We start from the raw sequence: 21,258 nt of genomic DNA, 5'->3' as shown, positions 1-21,258 counted from the left end.
TTGTCTGCACTTAGTTTTGTTTCCAGATTCTACAATTAAACATCCTTGCATTTCTACTTTCGAAAGAGAGTATTTCACGAGATCATTCGCTGGTAACATTAATTATCTTGGCGCATGCAATTCCAGGCGATCATGGATAAACCTTCAACTTTAAAGATCCGTATTTCCTGTATTTGTTATAAAATAATGTTAACAATGACATTAATTATTTCGATTATATAACTATCCGTATTTCGTTTTTTCTCACTGACATTTACTGTTGTCAGACAATCGATTTCCATTCTAAAATAAATATAAATGTAGCACATGCATAAAAATATCGGAATATTTTATGCAGCGTTTTCGTAAAGTCCCTGGTGATATCTTAGCGTTTTTTTCTTTCTAAACTCGTTGTGGTCTTGATTTTTAACAAGCAGGGTTAATTAGATCACACACGCATATGAAAAATAAAACATACTGCAGTGATTTCTTTCAACATTTAGTAAAACGCTGCCAATTGAGCAATACTCGAGTTAGTCATATGTCGTTCCTCTGTCGAATTAAATCTTTAATCTAATTTGCACACTGATTAAAGATAACTTTGTTCAAATACTCAAAGAGTTGCTGAAAATAAAAGTAAATAGTTCGCGCCTTACACTTGAGTATCTGTCGACACTTCATTCACGAACCGAGCTTATCTTCCATTCCCTTTCATTTCAAAGACAGATATTTGAAAGAAAATCCGCCTACGTGTATCTAATTAACCACCAATAAATCTTTTTAACACGTTACGCGTCAACTTCTTTTCGGAAAGATCGATTAAGATCTCCATCAAAGGAATATAATCGCCAGCACAACAGGACTTCCATTTCCTGACTTTCACTATTTGAATAGACGCTTTCCGCGCTGAATAGTCGTGTTAGTAAGAAATTACCATTAAAATCAACAAGACTCGCACATACAGATTATAATATTTCGATAATTTCTGGATCAACAAACACCAATCATGCGTTGCCAAATATCCATTCATAATCAGTAAAATGCGCTATTTATTGGGCAACATAAGCCGCCCCGTTGATTTCAGTTGTATACCATGTTATGCACTCAGCGGTTGTAGTTTTCCGCAGTATTAAATTTCTATGTCTGTAATAAACTTAATTACGGGAGAAAACATAGATGTGTGAATCGTTTTAATATAAACAACGCTATGGCAAGCGGTTCTACGCATAATCCCAAGAAACTAGGTTTTTCACGAGAACCTAGTTTCTTGCCAGAACTTATGATCGCAAATGAAATCTTGTGTTCTCATGAAAACTTAGGATATCCGATAGAACGACGCGAAAAGCTGTCGAAGACCTAGGTTTTTGTCAAAACCTTGGATATCAAACGAGAACTTTGGTTCTCAGAATGAGAACCTAGGTTCTCATGAAAAACCTAGTTTCTTGGGATTATGCGTCGAACCGTGTCTATGTGCGTTGTGTCGCCGAAAACATGGGTTCTCGAGCGTAAACTAAGGTATCAAATGAGATTAAAAACCTAGTTTCTTGGGATTATGCGTCGAATCGCTTGTCATATTCCCAACTAGCAAGTCCGACGCGTAATTCTGGGAACCTAGGTTCTCATGAGAACTATGGTTCCCAAATGAAAACCACGGATTTATAATTAAAGATGAGAACTTAAGTTCTCGTCATGAGAACTATGGTTTTCACAGGGTAATTCTTGGAACCTAGGTTTTCATGAGAACTATGGTTCCCAAATGAAAACCACGGATTATGACAATCGGTTCGACGCATTATCCCAACAAACTAGGTTTTTCACGAGAATCTAGTTTCTCATTCTGAGAACCTAGGTTCTTACCAAGAACCTTGGTTTTCAAATAAGAACCTAAGCTATCGCCGTTTGATGCACATTTTATGATAACTTGGGTTCTGGTGAAAACCTAGGTTCGAATAAAAACTTGGGTTCTGAAAGCCATGTGCAAGCGAGAACCTAGGTTCTCAGAATGAGAACCTAGTTTCTCATGAAAAACTTAAGTAAGAACGTACGCTTGCCATACAACGTTTCCTACGCATTTTGGAAAAAGGCTTCACGAGCGAAAAAAAACATGAGGGTCATGATAGCCATGAACAGCTCACATGACTTCAATTGTTGAAAACGTGACGAGGCGATTATAATGTGTTGACCCCACTTGGCATACCTTTAAACCTGGTCTTCATATTGTCAATATATATATTTTCACAAAGTTTCATCAAGGCTGAGTCATAAAGGTGGCCTCTAAAGTGCTAACAATGTTGTTGTTTTTTAAATAAAATTTGACCTCGTGATCTATTTTTAGACGCACATAACCCAGATTCAACGTCAGCCGTAGTTATCGTAAAGATTAACATACTGACCCAGATAAATCCAGATTGAGTCATTAATGTAGCCTCTTCAATGGTTACACGGTTGCTCTAATATTTGACCTGGTGATTAGTTTTGTGACGCACGTGCCCCAGATTCAAACTACGTTTAAGCAATTTCATGGTTGATATTCTGACCAAGGGTCATCAAGATATACCAGTAGGCATACATCTTTTTATGGAGTGGTAATAAGGTTTTACTAAGATTTGACCCGGTGACCTAGTTTTAAACGTACGTGGCCAATATTCAATCTCGGCCAATTGTCAAGATAACCATTCTAAACAAATTCCATACAATATGAGTCATACATTTGGCCTCTAGAGAGGTTTCAAGATTTTTATAAGACTTGACCGTTCGGCCTAGTTTTTGGACGCACGTGATCCAGATTCGTGTTCAGCTTAGAAAATGTCAACATAGACATAATGACCATGTTTCATCATGATCGAGACATAAATATGGCCTCCAAAGTGGAAACAATTTTTCTCAAACATTTGTACTGGTGTCATCGTTTTGAACGTACGTGACCAAGATTCGAAATCATACCAGATATGGTCAAGGTTAACAATCTGACTAGGTTTTCACGATTGCGTGTTAAACGGGGCCTCTACAGTACATGTAATAACTGCAATTTCTGTGATTCGAGCAGGTGATCTAGTTTTTCAAGATATACAGTCTGACGAAGTTTCATCAAGATTGTGTCATAAATGTTGCCTCTAGAATGGTGACCATGTTTTTCTAAAGATTTGTCTTGGTGATCTAGTTTTTGGACGCACGCGACCTAGGTTCGATCTCGGCCTAGATATTGTCATTCTGATCAAGTTTCATCAAGATTGGATGTAAAATGTGGTCTCTAGAGTGGTAACGAGCTAAATGTTGACATCGCAAGACTTTGAAATCCGGACATATGCTGATGGTGATCAAAATAGTTTACATTTAGCACTTTGTATTAAAGTGAGCTAAAAACACAATTAATAACGAGATCTGCGACTTCATTGATACATCTAATTTGATTGATTTATTTGAAAATGTATACAACTTGATGGATTTCCCAACCAAATGTCTCTTTAACAGCTACTGTAAGCTTATGTGGTTTGGTTGTTTATTTCGTCCCAACTATTGCATTTAAACATGCCATGTTGGTATGAGCTATGTTCGCAACAATGAAGTGCAAGCTTATGTAGGTATAATTCTGCCTATATCCGGTCATGTGCCTCTAAATGATCAATTATGTCGCCGATTATAAACTTAAGGCTTTATATGATCAAAGGAATCGTTGGTATATGTAAGGTTAACTCATTGCAAAAATAATCGTTCATTCTGATTGCGACATCATGTAAACGTTACCATAATAAACAGCGACTAGCTAGATAGCGTGCTTACGAATGCAGAATAATTGCAAGGTATTCAATAATAAACATCGTCTGGACAGCTTGTTTAAAAGCGCGGCATGCTTGTAATGTTCACCAAATAAACGGCGACCTAACTGCGTGTGCACGGGTGCGGTATCACTGCAACGTTAACATCAAAGCGCTGAAGGCACTGAAGTTGTTCGCTATTGCATAATATTAGACGCACTTCAGTTTTCAAAATTATGTTATAGCTTTTTAAATCGCAAGTTTGAAATGGACACAACCCATTCAAACTTATAAAGAGTGTGTCTTAAAGCACAGGTCGATATGTGTGTGCACTGTTTATCCTCATATTTATGTCTGGTTGTTGCACTGGCAACCATATTTAGAATTTTGTTTCATTGCTAAAAAATAACAAGCCTATAATCATATACATGTTGTGCTATGTGATCTATTTTCTTTAAATTATTGAGCAACAATTTTGCCAACATGACAGACTTTTAATGCAGCATTAAGCCCCGTTTTCCCTGAAAGCAGCCAATATGTACAGATTTCAATGATAAACTGGCAAATGTCATCCCACAAGCTGTTATAAACACTAGACTGGCCAATATCGTTGAACAAGCTCTTAAACCTTATACATGCTGTCTACTATACAGTGTACCAGTGGTTAAGTATAAACAGGCAGTGGTTATCGTTACTAGCTGCAGTTGTCGTCCCTGGCGTAGTTAAAGCAGACTGAATTTGCAAAACTGCCTCTCTACTTTAGTGTGAGCTAACGCTCACACTAAAAATAAAAGGCGTTTAGACAAAACGTTTACAGGCGTGGGATCATTGCAATTTTCCTAAAATGAACGACGACTGAAATGTGTGTGTACCGGCCAATGATCATTGCAATGTTCCTAAAATGAACGACAACTGAACTGTGTGTACAGTCGCGAGATCTTTGCAACTTTTTACAAAAGATGGCGACTGCGTGTGTACTTGTCCGGGATCATTGCAATGTTCATACAATAAACGGTGACTGGACTGTGTGTATACTGGCGCGGGATAATTGCAATGCTCCTAAAATAAACTGCGACTGGACTGTGTGTATACTAATTGCAATGTGCCTAAAATTATCGGCGACTGGAGTCCGCGTGCATAATCGCGGAACTATAATAATGTTCCCAAGAAAAAACGGCGATCAAACAGTGGGTGCATATCGGTTTGTGCGGAATCATAATTCCACATAAAAACTACGACTGGAAGCGTGTTAACATACACTAAAGCAGGGTTTCGATTACTTAGGAGAGGAGTATTTTTTAACGAACTAAGGGCGTGCCAGCAAATTGGAAAAAACAACTACAATTAAACGGAAATATTCAATAAGTTATTGATTATTAATTAAAAGCATCAATAATGTGGTGTTTTTTATTACCAATTGATATTTAGCAAATCAACGGCAAAGCACGTGTTATCTTATAATATTATCTTGTGATTCCGAGTTGTGACCGATGCTAGAGGGTAATTGGCGTCGCTCTGGAGAGCGGCGACTAGTATGTAATGCATTTTTTTTTCGCTTACGGGAGGAGAAGTTATTTAAGGATCAATGAATGTATTTTTGTTTTAAGAATATCTTGCATAGTGGTGATTTTTTGTGTAAATTAGTGTAAATAAGTAGTGCATTTGTGCCTATTACATTTATTACAACATTTATTGACAATAATGCAAAGCTAATTGTTTTAATTAATAACTGATCCACAACTGATCACAGGGGAAAGATCACAGGGACTGGGCAAATACGCGAAACTTTCTGGTTTTGTATAAAAACAAAACATAATCAAAATATATTTATTTTGTGGTTTTTCTAATTTGCTTATTTAGTGGAGAATCAATGTAGTACGATATTTGACGACCTATCGCGAAAGCAAGTTTATTGGAAGGCGTAGTGGTACGAAAACGTACAATGTATTAGTTTATTAATAGACATATAATAACGATCGCTATACACAACTTCACCAAATAGCAGTACATAAATGATGTGAGCCGGAATAGCTCAGTTGGGAGAGCGTTAGACTGAAGTTGTTTATGCAACAATCATCTAAAGGCCCCCGGTTCAATCCCGGCACGAACGGAACAGTTCGGCGGCTGACAATTTTTTTCAGTCAGGTTAATAAATATAATAAAGCTTTATTTTATGTAGACATTTTAAAATCTATTTTACTACAATTGGACATTTTTATTAAAATTAATGGATGCCGCGTGGTGACAACGTTAATTAAAATTACTTACATCACTTAAATATCTTATAAAAAATACACGTGTTTTATATTAACAAATAAATGCAAACAACACATCTATTATCCATGTATTTTTATGGTTGTCTATCATAGGCCCTTAGCACTATCCCTACCACATATAGAGCGCGAAGCGCGACACGTATTATTGATTGTAACAATGAGTTGCGATAAAGGAAGCAGCCGCTTATCAAGGAGGAGCTGTGTCCCAGCAACCCGTTTCCCTAGAGTCAAGCACTCCTCGGAGGTTTTTTTTAAGAACCACATATAGAGCGCGAAGCGCGACACGTATCCAGGTGGTATGGGCCCTTTAGCATTATCCGACCATTACGTCCATAGTTATCTTCCTTAGAATTTGAGAAATTTTGAAATCGTTGTTCGAAGTCCAAAATTTTCATCCGATTGTTCCCAAACTTGCATAGGTTTTTTTTATCAATGAGGACCCAACCCAAACTCTATATGAGCAATATCGGACCATAAGTCCAGAATTATGTCTCTTTGAATTTAAAAATAAAAGTGAAAAACTGCTTGGTTAGGTGATTATGTCAACATTTTTCATCAGATTCTTTCCAAACTTACAGTGTCTTCATATCAATGAGCATTTTTACCTCATTTAAAATGAGAAACATCGGGACAAAAAGTCCAGATTTTTTTTTCTATCAAATTTGACAAAATAAACAATTTCCACATGTTTAAAAGATTTCAAAACTTTCGTCTGAATCTTTCCAAACTTGTTAAGTGTTTTTATATCAGTAATACTCGAACCCTATTGAAAATGATGAATATCGGAGCAATAAATCTATTATGATATTTTACTGAATTTCAAAGTACATGTATTGTGAAATGCAGCTTCTTTATGCAATTTACAGTCTTCATTCATTTTTTTTCCAAACTTTAACAGTGTTTTCATATCAATGAGTGCTCAACCCCTATCGTAAATGAGCAACGTAAGAATAAGTTCAGAATCATCTCCCCTTGAAGTTGAGAAAAATATGAAATAACGCTTACAAGATGAAGCAGATTTTTTAAAACCTACACAGTTCTGTTCCATTAATGAAAACTGCACACGAATGCCAGTAAATAAAGGAAACCAATGTTAATAAAATGAACTATGAAATATTTGGGGGTTACAACACAAAATCATAGATAATGGTTATTAGGGGGTTATAACACAACATCATAAATAATGGTTATTTGGGGGTTATAACACAAAATTATAGATAATGGTTATACCAGTATCTTTTTCTATTTTGTTTAAAATAATCGTCCAATATATTAATATTTACAGTAGAAAAAAAATCGTTCCATGTAACTTCATTGAGTGCCTTTTACACTGAAATTCCCGACGCCCTTTGATGCTTTGCATCAATACTTATCTTGTACTGTAATGTTACAAACATAAAAATTAAACCTCTGGGTAATATACTCACTGTATATTAACAAATAAACACCCCTATATGTTCAATTATAGTCAAAGCTTCGTGGCAAGTACATCCTTCATTTGGTAAAATACTATATGTAAAGACAAATGTAAATTCACCTTATTCTATCTTAACTGACTTTGGATGTCCTCTTCTAAAAAACAGAGCTCCCTTGGAAGATGCAAAGCTCCCTTGTGAGAAAATAAACCCCCATCAAGTCTCATTGGGGATGCAAAGCCTCGATCCTTGGAAGAAATGTAAAGCATTCATGGTGGAAATGAAAAGCTCTCACTGTAGAGGTAATGAAAAGCCCTATTGGTGACAACCTAATGCCCACGTTGGAATGGGAGAGGGGAAATGTAAAGCCTTCATTAGATGTGGGGAATTTAAAGCCTGTGTTTGTTATGGTTCAATGTAAAGCCCTCTTGTTGGGAACACACAACCCTCTTTGGAAGGGTGGAATTTTAAGCCATATTGATGCAAATGTAAAGCCCTCTTTGGAAGGGGGGAGTGTAAAGCCCTATTGGTTGGAATGTACAAATGTTGGCAGGCAGGAATGTAATGCCTTATTGGTCGAAATGCGAAGCCTTCTTTGGTAAGGGGAATGAAAATTCCTAATGGGGGAAATGTAAAGCCCCGTTGAAAGGGAGGGAATGCAAAGCCCTTTTGGTGGGAATGTAAAGCCATACTAGTATGAATGTACAGTCCTAATTGGAAGGGGGGGGGGGGTAAATCCCTTTTGGTGGGAATGTAAAGCCCATTTGGTTGGAACATAAAACCCTCATTTGAAGGGTGGAATTTAAAGCCCTTTAGGTGCTAATGCTAAGCCATCATTGGAAGGGGGAATCATGTAAAGCCCTATCAGTGGAATCTAAAACACCATGTGTAAGAATGTAAGGCACGTGTTGAAGGAATGTAAGACACATGTTGTTTGCTTTTAGGTAAAATATGGTATTCCATAAATTATTTACTGAAAACACTTAACTCAAAAGCAGACATTAAAGGGAAAATAAAACATGTGTTTTACTTTTATTGTATTGATTCTAAAGCTTTTTTATACAAAATAATATTACAGCTTATACAAAACAAAAACAAACTATATTTTTAAAGAGTTTAACACAATTTTATTTAGATCTTTAAACAAAAATCTTTAAAAATGTGTCCCATATAGTGAAAATCTAAAAACAAAAGATCTACATGCACTTGTTAGAATTTAATCTCATGATTATCTCACAAACAATCTGACATTTATTTCATGTGAAGGATAGGATGACTTGTTTAGACAGACCTTGACACAGATCAATTAAGCTATTGGAAACTACACAATCACAGTTGCGTATAGTCAACTCATAGAAAACAAAAACAACTTGTGAGGTGTACATGTACAAGCAATATGAATAAGTCATTGAAACATAGTGTTAATCGTTATGAAAAGATAGTAATACTGATCAAAAAGCACAATTAATAAAAATTAAATTCAAGGTTTGTCTTTAAAACTAAATAAATTAACAAACCAACTAAAATCAATGCAAAACAACAATTAATTGTGTATTCTTTTATATATGTACTTGCACTTACAGGTTACACAATATAATATATAATGGCAAACATACATAGTACAATAATCTGCATTTGTAGAAAAAAATGCTATTTTTTTATTTTTTGTCTGCAACAATGCACACATTTTTATATACAAAATCAGATCACTAATAAAATATCACAATAATGTAAAAGTATATAAAAGTTGTAAAAAGTAGGGTAAATCCATCTTTCCCTGATTCATGGTCATACATTCAGATGTTTTATCCCATGCAAAAAACAAGTCTTACAAAAAAAAGAATCTACATTCTAAACAGGAGAAATGCATATCCATTTTGATTGGTGCCTCAATAATATTTACACAGTCTGTAAGTAATAATGTATATCATGCATCACTCATCCATTGAGGTTTTTGTGGTGTGGTCGGTTCTGTGTTCCAATTCGTTTCTTAGCACTCGCATTGTTGGGGTCAGGTTGGTTCAGTGCATGGAATCTCCAGGCTATACTGAACAGTTCCACCTGCAAGTACATGAGCCGCTTTAATGCATTTAAAGGACATCAATAAAAAATTGCAACTTTCAAGAAGATTTGCATATAAACAGAAGCCCAACCATAACCCTTCACTGTGGTGTTGTAGTTGAACAATGCTCACAAACCAAATATCATGAGTTTCTGCTTAGCTTTTAATTATTTTTTTTCACAATATGACTCATGCGGACTGTTTTTTTATATAAATACTTCATGAATATTGTCAAATAAATTTAACACTTTCATACATATTTTACTTTGTTATATCATATTCTTCACTTCTTTGTATATAAATATATAATAGAAGTAGAAGAAAAAAATAATCGATTCTCATTAATTATCACAATGCTTCAAGTAGTTTCGGTATACACATGGTACCTTTATGCAGCAAAATTTTGAATGCAGATTTCTTAATATAATTATACACAAAATGTGTGACCTTGATATAAAATTCATTTTTATTATGAACAAACAAACATTTAAAATGCTCATTCATGCCTTGAACTATTTAACAACCAATCAGCCACTTCGCGCAGTAACAACGGTTATTGGCTATCAGTTAACGTGGAATTATGGCTGTTCTATACATAAATAAATACACATTTCTTTAAATATCCTTATCAATAATGCACAATAACTATTAGCTAAATTTAAAATTTGCTACAGATGTCTACAGATTATTTGCGGGGGCCAGGTTAAATCTATAGTATAATACTAACTGGTATTATGTTATCTTTCTTGTTTTCTTTCTCCAACTTTTCAATTTCATCTGGACTTAGGATGGGGAGTCGGATCCATGTGATGACATTCTTTGCCACATCCGCAACAGGCTTTCCTAGTACCACCTGAAGTGAAACAAGAGAGATTATTGAACTTTTTTAAATTATAAAAATCAAGGGAGATTATTATTAATCTCCACATATCAGAACTTTTCAATCAAGAATAGAGCTTATTGATTTATTTATTTTTTTGTTAGGGTGAAAAGGGGCACATGTTTGCAAAATTCAACTTCTTTACCACAGGATTTATTTGAATCAGAATACTTCTTCTTGATACAAGAATTTTGGAATCTTGTCACTTTTACTCCAGCATATTATCTGCCTTGCAGTATTATTAAGCATATATACCATAACATGATACTTTAAATATGTTAATAATATTCACATTATGATTTTTCATAGCATTTATTTAAAGTAATGCTCAGTTATGAATCATTTACAAAGCATTGAATAAATATTCAGAAACAAAATAACTCTGGACATCAGTATTTTTAACCAGTTTCAATCAACCCCTTATATCTGTTAGCGTATGTTTCTTCTAGTCCTTTTTTATAAAAACTTTGAAAATCTTTGACTGTAGACCTTTGGGCAATCAACTGAAAGGTGCTCAGTGGCATTTTAGTTTACTAGTAATTTTATTTGGCGTTTGCTCTCAACATCTGCTTACCGAGTTAACAGCGGCCCATTCTTTGACGTATTTGACTATTTCCGCCTCATCCATTCCCAGGCCATCTACTTTGAGAACCTCCGCTAAGGCCGTGTCAGACAATTCTTGGAATGCTTTTGATTTAAACACACTCTGAAATAGTAAAAGACAGAAAGGAAAGAAAAATAGCGATGAAAACAGTGAATGTGTGCAATATGATATTGCTGTAAATGCCTTTATTGATGTAGAAATATTTTACAACAGGGCAAAGGAAATGTAACACATTATAGCCTGCTGTATGAAGCCTGTTGTGTTCTTTGAGGACAGTGATTTTTTCTTCTCAATAAAGTACCCGTAAAAAACACTTTCCTAATTGAGGGTAAACTACAATATTCCTTATTGCCGTCTGAAAAAAATTCCCCAAAAAAGGAAAATTTCGTCAAATGTCGTTCCAAAAGTGTTTTTTCTGCCAGAAAATTAGCACTGAACAAAAACATTCCAAACTTAAATGCATGTAAATGAAAATTTGAATTGGTTTGTGCTATTTATACAAAGCTTAGTTAAATAAAAATATTAATAATTCCCTATCTGAAGATTTCAAGATCATTTTTCTTAATTGGTACTGTACTGGTACTTCTCCCAATTGGGCAAAACAAATTGCTGAAGGAAATATATTATCATAGGTTAATAAAGTATTAAACGGTTACTATGTGCAGCTTGCTGTATGTAGCCTGCTATGTTTTTACTAAAGTCTTAGTGGACATATTTTCATCAATCAATAAAGTGCTACAGCTTACAACCAGCTGTATCTAGTCTGCTGTGTTCTTTCAAATAAAGTGTTAAAGCATACAGCCTGCTTACCTCTGTGTGTTGTTCAATGTAGATAAGCACCTTTTCCTTGAGGTCTTCCTGGCCATACGTTACGGCAGCCTGCATGCAGTCACAGGCATTCTGTATGCTCAGGTTCTCTTCAAGATATTCACAGCAAAGCTGGACAAAGAACGGGAAGTTTATTGAATACTTAACATGTAATCAGTTGACAACACAAAGAAATAAAAAGGGAAAGCTATTGAATATTTAACATTTCAAGTCTTCAAAGTGAAGCTTGAAAAGAAAAAAGCAATTGAATACAATAAAACTTTACAAAACAGGGGACAGAGAATGAATAATGAATGTCTAGTCTTCACATACACATTTAGGTAAATCATGCTGCTGTTATAAACAGGTTATATTCCCAGTCAAATGAATTGTAGTAAATGCATAATTTGTATGCAGCTTCTATGACTGTAATGTAAAATCATTTTCATTTATTTATGAATCGTTGTTATTTGTCTGTGTAAGCCCTTATGATTTGCTACTTTATGCTTGTATGGATACAAAAGAATTACATCACTGAATATTTTTGAGAACCTTGAATTTAAAATTAATTTAACATAACTTTTTGGTGTTTGAAGAACACCTAAAGTTTAGTACAAAATAAGTTTCAACATGGCAATGTACAAAAAAAAAGATAATTTTTTACAAACAAAGCTTTCAAAAATATGTATTCAAGATAAAACTGTTTACCCGTCTTAAATCATCTAAGCCATATTCTAATGCTGTAGCTAAAACTTCGATGGCCTGAAGGGAAAAATATATAAAGATTATATGCATTCATTAAAAATTTTATTATATACTGCGAAGAAAAAACACACATATTCTTTATCTTTAAACCCCCAATAACCAATAAGTAATTGTGATAAACTGTTTTTTGTGAACCTCTGATGTAAAAAGTACATTTTACATCATTATCACATCCTAAATATTTCATCCCACATCATTATAAAATAATATCAGCAATGAAAACAAATCTTATATAATGATCACAATTCCTAGTCATTATATCTGAACAACTCATGTAACGTTTACCAATGTTTTCATGAAAATAGAAAAAAACAATCAACAAACATATTGTGCCACTTACAATTTTTGGTGTGAGGGTGACACAGTTGGTATAAATGAACTCTAGCATTGCTAAGAAAATGTCTCCAGACATGTCTGATAGTACAAAGGGTGTGTCTTTATCAATTGTGCCATTCTTTTGGGCTTGCTCAGCAAATGTAGCTCTAAACACCGCACATCTGGACGCGAGAATGCATCGATGAGCATACACAGCTTTTCTGTTCTGGCCAATCAGAAACTTGACATCACTGAAAGATGGTAGGTTTTAAAGTTGATATCTTTTAAACTGTTTAGTATTTGCTTGAAATACGCAAAACACATGTTGTCATACAAATTTATAGTACAAGCAAACTGAGAAAATGTCTCAATAATCAGTTATATCTAGCATATAATAATGTTTTAAATGAAATTTTATGTTATTTTTTTTTTTCAGATGTTTGTTTTAAACATGTATTGTTTCACAGGTTTGAATTGTATTTGAGAACGAGAATGGATTCATTTCCATTTGAACCTATCTAAAACATCCGCACAGAACTTAAATCTAACAATTTGCGATTTCCTTTCTGGGAATGATGAGAAAACAAAGAGAGATTTTCTATTTGACATTTACAGACATTGCATTTTAAAACCCAGAAAATGAAAACTTCATAATTTGTGTTTTTTGGTAGTGATTAATTTACATGGAATAAATAATACTTCTGACCAGTATCATAATAGATACTAAGACAAAATGTGTTCACTTTTGTAGGTCTTGATCATGAATGAACTGCTTGTTTGTCAGCTTGTTTGTCAGGATATTGCTCATATTCAATATATGAACAGAGGCAAAGAAAATCAAATGATATGACTATGAGATGAATGTCATAAGCATGAGTGGGTATTCATATGAGAACAATATTCTAACTTTTAAAAGTAAAATCAACGAGCATAATTTCAAGCGTGCAAAATACCTATGATCTTTGTTATTTATTAGCTTCTTCATATTCGAAGCAAATTCCATTACATCTCCTTTCATAATCTTCTCGTTTGCCATGATGTTGGATGACTTTAAACCATCAACTAAACTCAATTCTAGCACTAAATTGACAATTAGCGTCCTGTTGTCAAGCACCTGCAGTTCACTTCCGGTACATTTGGACTGGTAAAGTGAATATTAATTTCGTATTGTGTTTTGATATGGAAAATTATGTAAGCAGACGTAGTGTTGAAGACAGCAAAAATACTGAGTCAGAACCTGCAAGGTTTACACATAACAATTCATTTTATTTCCTTCCTGCTAATGTGACACAACGTTATTATGTTTACATGATAATGTTTTTATTATGGCGCTTTGTTACACGTATGAATCTCATTATAATTTATATTTGTTAGTGTGACCACGGACTCTAGATTACAATATACACTCCGTGGTGTGACACTGCTATTTCCTACATTATTTTGTTAAGGGAATGAACGTTCAATGTTCTACATGTAACGTTGTTTGTAGTGTAATCCCTAGTCAATATAAACGTTCTCACAGAGCATTTGGTAATTTTTGCTTCAAGTGACGGATATGGGAGACACTTTGGGCAATAAAGCTGTGTTTTGAATGATTGCAACTAGCCTATGTAATTCATTGATTGGCTTGAAATGGATTTTTTTCTCGTTCTTAAAGACTTAATTGTATTTTTAAGACAAAAATAGGCTAAACTGAAATGACATCATTATTTATACCTGGATACCTGGACTGTTGGGCCGTAATTTAGCTATGCTGTAGTGGCCCTTCTGATAAATGGTCTCTTCTTTAGAATCTCTCTCTGATATGTACTATTTTGTTAAAACTTCTTTAGAGTGCGCTTAGTAAATTTTAATTGTTAATTTAACTTAATTTACAGACGGGTTAAACTTCTTAATGTTCCATTTTTCAGAATTTAGCAACGATTTAAATTGATTAACACTTGTGGCAGCTATTGTTGATTCTTCCAAACTGTTCCAGTAATGAATTGATCTTTGACTAAAGGTGTTTAGTCTTACATTACTTTTGGAATTCTTGCCTCTTAGTTTCAAGTGATGACCACGAAGATTATCCTCAGCCAGATCGAACAATTTTTCCCAGTTTAAATCGTCCAGCTAATGTTAAGATTTGAAAATTTGGATCATATCCGCCCTGTCGCTTCTGTACTCAAGTGTGACAAGTCCCAACTTTTGAAGTCTCTGGGCGTATGGTAGATGTGCCACCAAGTTTAGTTGCTCTTCTTTGAACATCTTCAATTAACTTTATATGTTTTTTTAGGTGAGGGGATCAAACACATGATCCGTATTCTCAGGTTGGCCTGATTAAAGCCTTATAAAGAGGCAGAAACTTTACATTTGTGATATTGATAAACAATATTACCTTTACACTAGAAAACATAGTTTTGTTGATTAAATTTTTATTTTAAATCAATTTTTCGAAGAATACTGTCCAAGCAAGTAAGACTTATGAACTGCAAGTTTTCTAACCTGATGCTGTAAACAGTTATTTTCAAGCAGTACGGGCTAAAAAATCAGTTTTATATGTAACAGATTTTAGCCAGTGTGTTTAATTGCACATGTACTGTACATGATTTGATTCAGTTTTGATTTTTGCACTGCCATTCTAAAATGTATTTGTTCTGAGGAGCAGCTTTTCTGCAATTGTGAGAAAAGTGGGAAAGAGAAAAATGATTTTGATGGTGTTGATCTGTTATTAATCATGTGTACAATATATAATAATACTGATCATTGATTCTGGTTAGATAAAGCCTGTAAAGCTATACAAGGATAGGACATAATGGATCTTTCTAACACTGTGGAAAGGGACCATATGTTTAGTATGAAAATTACTCAATGGCCCTTCCTGTTATTATAAGCCCTCTCTGTCATTTTCTTTTATTTGACAAAAATCTTCTTGAAACACCTCATGAAATTGGATGAGATATTTGATAAAAAATCTGTTTATATGTTCAAAAATGTTCAAAATAAAACATATGGACCATTTCTGTGCACTGAAATGTCTTATTTCTGCGGAAAAGAGCGCTTTCTGCTGTTCATTTATAAAGATCTGATTACATCAGGGATCTAATATCCTCCACTGCTTAAATCTTAATTTAAATTTGCTACTTGCGCATATTTGCAGGTTGATTTAACAGGAAGAACGATGAGCTGAGGGCATGAGTCGGTCAGTCAAGTTTGCTCAAGGTTAAGATTAAACATCAAGGTAAGAAAGGTTGAGCCTCTATTTTGGTATCTGGTCCATATCTCATTCCCCCAATTAGGATTTTCTAAAATATGTGCTAAAATGTTAACTTAAGGTCATTGAGACAATGTGCAGAAGGCATGGGTGAGTAGGGTAAGCCCCTACTTCAAGGAAAAAAATTGTTTCCCATCCATATCTCCTTTATTAAAAGAAGGATTTTCATCAAACTTGGCGGCAATGTTTAGGTTATTATGATGAGCAGAAGACATGAGTGAATCTATCTGTCTCAAAATCACCTCTTAAAGATATTTTTTATTGGCTATGGGTATTGCTGTCTCTTTGATTTCTTAGTATGACTCGCATTGTAAATACAACACAAAATCTGGATTCTTTGCAGATGGATGAACTTGAAGCTGATGAGACAACAGAAGAAGGAATATGTGACATCTACAAGGAGCATCAGTTGTTAATGAAAGCAATTGATGAACATAACTGTGCCCTGGTACATGATCTAGTTCATGGAAGGGGACTGTCCCCAAATTTCAACGCAGACGGACATACCCCTATATGCAGAGCTGCACATCATGGATATGTAGACATTTTAGATGTCTTGGTTGAAGGTGGGTGTGATTTGTTCATATCTGAGGTGGATATTTGGCGAAGACAGGCCCTACATATAGCTGCATCTAAAGGTCATATACCTTTCTGCCAGAGACTCATGGATTATGGTGCTGATGTCAATAGTAGAGACGATGATCAGAGAACACCCCTGCATTGGTCTGCCACATACGGAAATCCTGCTATGACAGAATTTCTCATCACCAAAGGGGCCTCTGTTAACATTTCACAGTCAGACGGGTTTACTCCACTTCACGCAGCCACCTGCCTAGGCCACAACAAGGTGTGTCAGATTTTGTTGCAACATGGGGCCGAAATCAACCAGACAGACAGGGATGGCTGGTCCTCGTTTCATACTGCAGTTTGTTATGGACACTACAATGTTGTGGAGACATTGCTGAATGCCGGAGCTCCTTTGCATAGGGTTACAAATGACGAAGAGAATGCAGTGCATATAGCAGCTAGTAGTGGTAAAATAGAAATCTTAAAACTTCTCATTTCTCTTGGAGCAGAACTGAATGAGTTGACACTAAGTGGTAATACTGCCTTTTATTTGTCAGTATATTATGGTGAATACGAAACTACAAAATATTTAATAAAACTGGGTGCCGATATGCATCTACCTCGAGAAAGTAAAAAGACACCATTTTATATTGCTGCTGTCAAGAATAACATTCAGGTGCTGAAGCTGCTGATCACTGCGGGCTACAACCTTAGCATAGAGGACTGGATCCTGGAAAAAGACTTCCCACCTGTCCTGCAAAAACTGCCCGAACTCTGTAATCTCATGTATAAGAAGGCTTCAAATGCCAAGTCTTTAAAAGAGACCTGTAGACTTGTGATAAGAAAGTGTTTGAAGTTTGATGATTCCTTTAAGCATAAGTTGGATGAGCTTCTGTTACCAATATGTCTACGCAGTTATTTGGCCTACAACGATCTTGACAGGATTACATAGTATGAATTGAGTACGGCTGTGTTCAATGAATAATTGAAACCAAATAACGTAATTAATTGTTCGTACATTCTTGCAAGTATACAATTGTTCATCTTGGCTGAATTACACAGAAGTATGTCTATAATTGAAATGAGGTGTAGTTTGCCAATGCAGAGGTTGCTCTGGCAGTCACCATATGTGCCAATTAACAAATATTTTGAAAAATGTTGTACATAAAACAAAAGAAAAAATATTAATTTATCAGCAACACTGATCAGCAGGGCTCAACATTAACGGTTGTCCTATTGCCCCTGGCAAGTAAAGTTGGGTCCGGGCAAGTTATTTTATAATCTAGTTGTCCGCCCGGAAAAGTGCAAAAAAGAACAAAGAGCATTTAATTTATACTTAATTGCTGTAATCATTTTGTTAAATGTTCAAAAATAAAAAGGGTTTTTTGGTGTATCATTTTGGTTTATTAAAAAAAAAATGAGGTTTACAGTTGATGTGATATTTTATTTTTGGGCAAGTGGCTTTACGTTCAGGGCAAGTAGATTTTCTAAGTACCTGCCGGGCAAGTTGGTTTTTCGGTTAATGTTGAGCCCTGACTAGTGCAATTAACATACAACTCACCCACAAAACATTATTCTAATGGAGTCTGCAGTGTTCATTATTTTATGCGAGTTGTTTTGTTACTGTTTATTGCTGTTATTATACCGCCTTTGTACCATTTTGTAATCTTCTTGGGTGTCTATCTGTCCACAAACTTGCCCACACTTGTTCTCTTACACTTTTCAACACACAATATTCAAACATGCAGAAAATGTACCTTATGATATAAGTTTTACTTGTGCTATTGTTATCATCCCTTGCTAAAAATTACAAAAGTAGTGCCCCTTTTTATGCCCCCTTTCGAAGAAAAGGGGGTATATAGTTTTCGCACTGTCCGTCAGTCTGTCACACTTTTCGTGTCCGCTCTCTAATTCAAATAGTTTTCATCCTATCTTAACGAAACTTGGTCAGAAGTTGTATCTAGACAATATCTAGGTCAAGTTCGAATATGGGTCATGCTGGGTCAAAAACTAGGTCACAGGGTCGAAAAAACAAATCCAAGTGAAGTAATAAGCTTTAAATGGACATAATTATCTGACCTGCCAAATTATATATTTTAGTTAAATAAATCAAAGCAGCGCAGTAGGCGGCATTGTGTTTCTGACAAACACATCGTGGTAAAAGGTCAAGGTCATCCTTCAAGGTCTAAGGTCAAAAATACAAATCCAAGGGAAGTAATAAGCTTTAAAAGGAGATAATTGTTCAATATTGAACATAGCAACTTGATATTTGGCATATTTTGGATATGTGTATCTCATGGAGCTGCACATTTTGAGTGGTGAATCTACAGCCACGGTAGTGGCTTTTAATTATTTGCTACTAAAAATAGAGATTTGTTAGAGACTATTATTTTCAAGGGAAGTAATTAATATAATTATAAATCTCAGATTATATATTTCCTTACCAAGAATTTAAGTTCTTTTAACAGTTACTGTACATATTTTTTATTTTGATTATTTATAACTGAAATGATTGATTTGTCAAAGTTTTTTTTTAAATGGTATAATTATCATTTCTTTCCTGTACTAATTTGTGAATGGTAGGGTTCATTACATACCTTTGGACTTATGTCCATCGATACATGATGAACTCTGGCTATGATCTCTTTGATAAACCACAGGCCTTGGTTGTCAGTGATGTCTGACTTGGTCATTTTTATGCTCCCCCAAAATTTATTTCGGGGGGAGCATATAGTCGCCGCTTCGTCTGTCCGTCCGTGCAACTAAGCAACTAATGACCGGAATTCACTACCAAGAGGAGATGTGCATATTATCAGCGGGTTCTGGTCGGATGATTTATCACAGAGTTATGGCCCTTTGAAATTTTCCATTAACTGTACATATAGTGCAGTTCTTGTCCAGTCTATTTCTCAGCAACTAATGACCGGAATTCAATGAAACTTTATGGGAAGCTTCACTACCAAGAGGAGATGTGCATATTATCAGCGGGTTCTGGTCGGATGATTTTTCACAGAGTTATGGCTCTTTGAAATTTTCTATTAACTGTACATATAGTGCAATTCTTGTCCGGGCTATTTCTCAGCAACTAATGACCGGAATTCAAGGAATTTTATGGGAAGCTTCACTACCAAGAGGAGATGTGCATATTATCAGTGGGTTCTGGTCGGATGATTTTTCACAGAGTTGTGGCCGTTTGAAATTTTCCATTAACTGTACATATAGTGCAATTCTTGTCCGGGCTATTTCTCAGCAACTAATGACCAGAATTCAATGAAACTTTATGGGAAGCTTCTCTACCAAGAGGAGATGTGCATATTATCAGCGGGTTCTGGTCGGATGATTTTTCATAGAGTTATGGCCCTTTGAAATTTTCTATAAAAAAATTCTTGTCCCCCCAACTACTGTGCCCTCAAGACGTTTCCTTTTATCTGAATATATAGTGCTATATTGTGACAAAAAAAAACTTTTAGGAGCATCACCCGTCTTCGACGGTTTCTTGTTTTAACATTTGCCTTGTTGACATACTAGAGGTCACATTTCTTGTACGATCTTCATAAAACTAGGTTAGAAGATTTGTCCCAATGATAACTTGCATGACTTGGATAATTTCGAAAATGGTTCCGGTTTGTTAAAAAAAAAGAGCAACGGGGGGCAGGGCATTTTTACTCATGTGGCTACAATAAAAACCTGTTCAACACTCTAGAGCTCACATTTATTGTCCGATCTTCATGAAACTTGGTAAGACGATTTGTCCCAATGATATCTTGGACAAGTTATAAAATTGTTCTGGTTGGTTGAAAAACGTGGCTTCCAGGGGTGTGGGCATTTTTCCTTATATGGCTATAGTAAAACCTTGTTAACACTCAAGAGGCCACATTTATCGTCTGATCTTCATGAAACTTGGTCAGAAGATTTGTCTCAGTGATATCTTGAATGAGCTGTAAAATGGTTCCGGTTGGTTTAAAAACATTGCCGCCAGGGGGTGGTGCATTTTTCCTAATATGGCTATAGTAAAACCTTGTTAACACTCTAGAGATCACATTTATTGTTCAATCTTTATGAAACTTGGTCAGAACCATTGTTCTTATTATATCTTAGATGATTTCTCAAATGTGTCTGGTTTGTTGAAAAACATGGCCACTAGGGGTTGGGGCATTTTTCCTTATATTGCTACATGTATTCTAAAACCTTTATAACACTTTTAAAAGCCACATTTAAAGTTCAATCTTCATGAATCTTTGTCAGAATTTGTTCTTATGATACCTTGGGCTACACAGAGAATAGATCTGTTCCTTTGTAATTCAGGTGAGCGACTTTGGGCATTTCCAGCCCTCTTGTTTTTGGTTGAAAATTGAATGTTAAAGAAACTGAGTTTATGAGCCGAAATAAACTGTTCAAGAATATGTGTTATATTCATTGACTTATATGAGAATATCCTAGATTTTAGAGAGAAAAAACACAAAATGGGGGTACCAACCCAACTGACTCATTTAAAATCTTTTCAAAATCACATACAATGACAACTTGAATGATTATATTGTAAGCCACAATGAAGAAGTGGGGGGTTTATTGCTTGATAG

The 21,258-nt window shown here is 35.0% G+C and overlaps 2 protein-coding genes across 6 annotated transcripts; one reads left to right on the top strand and one right to left on the bottom strand.

Moving 5' to 3' along the window:
• Positions 1 to 8,445: 8,445 nt before the first annotated feature.
• Positions 8,446 to 14,211, bottom strand: LOC127861495 (BTB/POZ domain-containing protein 19-like). The gene is made up of 7 exons (XM_052400045.1): positions 13,812 to 14,211; positions 12,884 to 13,109; positions 12,487 to 12,540; positions 11,782 to 11,910; positions 10,942 to 11,073; positions 10,215 to 10,340; positions 8,446 to 9,486 (listed from the first exon to the last, which is right to left on the bottom strand). The coding sequence occupies exons 1-7, from the start codon at positions 13,892 to 13,894 to the stop codon at positions 9,364 to 9,366; spliced, it is 873 nt and encodes a 290-aa protein (XP_052256005.1). The 5' UTR covers positions 13,895 to 14,211; the 3' UTR covers positions 8,446 to 9,363.
• Positions 13,986 to 21,081, top strand: LOC127861491 (serine/threonine-protein phosphatase 6 regulatory ankyrin repeat subunit B-like). Of its 5 annotated transcripts, none has more exons than XM_052400021.1 (3): positions 13,986 to 14,102; positions 15,998 to 16,078; positions 16,455 to 21,081. In XM_052400021.1, the coding sequence occupies exon 3, from the start codon at positions 16,455 to 16,457 to the stop codon at positions 17,628 to 17,630; it is 1,176 nt and encodes a 391-aa protein (XP_052255981.1). In that variant the 5' UTR covers positions 13,986 to 14,102; positions 15,998 to 16,078; the 3' UTR covers positions 17,631 to 21,081. The 5 variants fall into 5 exon arrangements, with proteins under 5 accessions (XP_052255981.1, XP_052255984.1, XP_052255982.1 ...); XM_052400024.1 differs by having other exon boundaries at positions 14,092 to 14,200; XM_052400022.1 differs by lacking the exon at positions 13,986 to 14,102 and adding an exon at positions 14,240 to 14,388.
• Positions 21,082 to 21,258: the final 177 nt, after the last annotated feature.

This window comes from Dreissena polymorpha, chromosome 16 (genome assembly GCF_020536995.1).
Source record: "Dreissena polymorpha isolate Duluth1 chromosome 16, UMN_Dpol_1.0, whole genome shotgun sequence".
In the NCBI taxonomy this organism is placed as follows: Eukaryota; Metazoa; Mollusca; class Bivalvia; order Myida; family Dreissenidae; genus Dreissena; species Dreissena polymorpha.
Note: the sequence above shows the minus strand (reverse complement) of the source record. Positions and strands in the feature narration are given on the sequence as shown.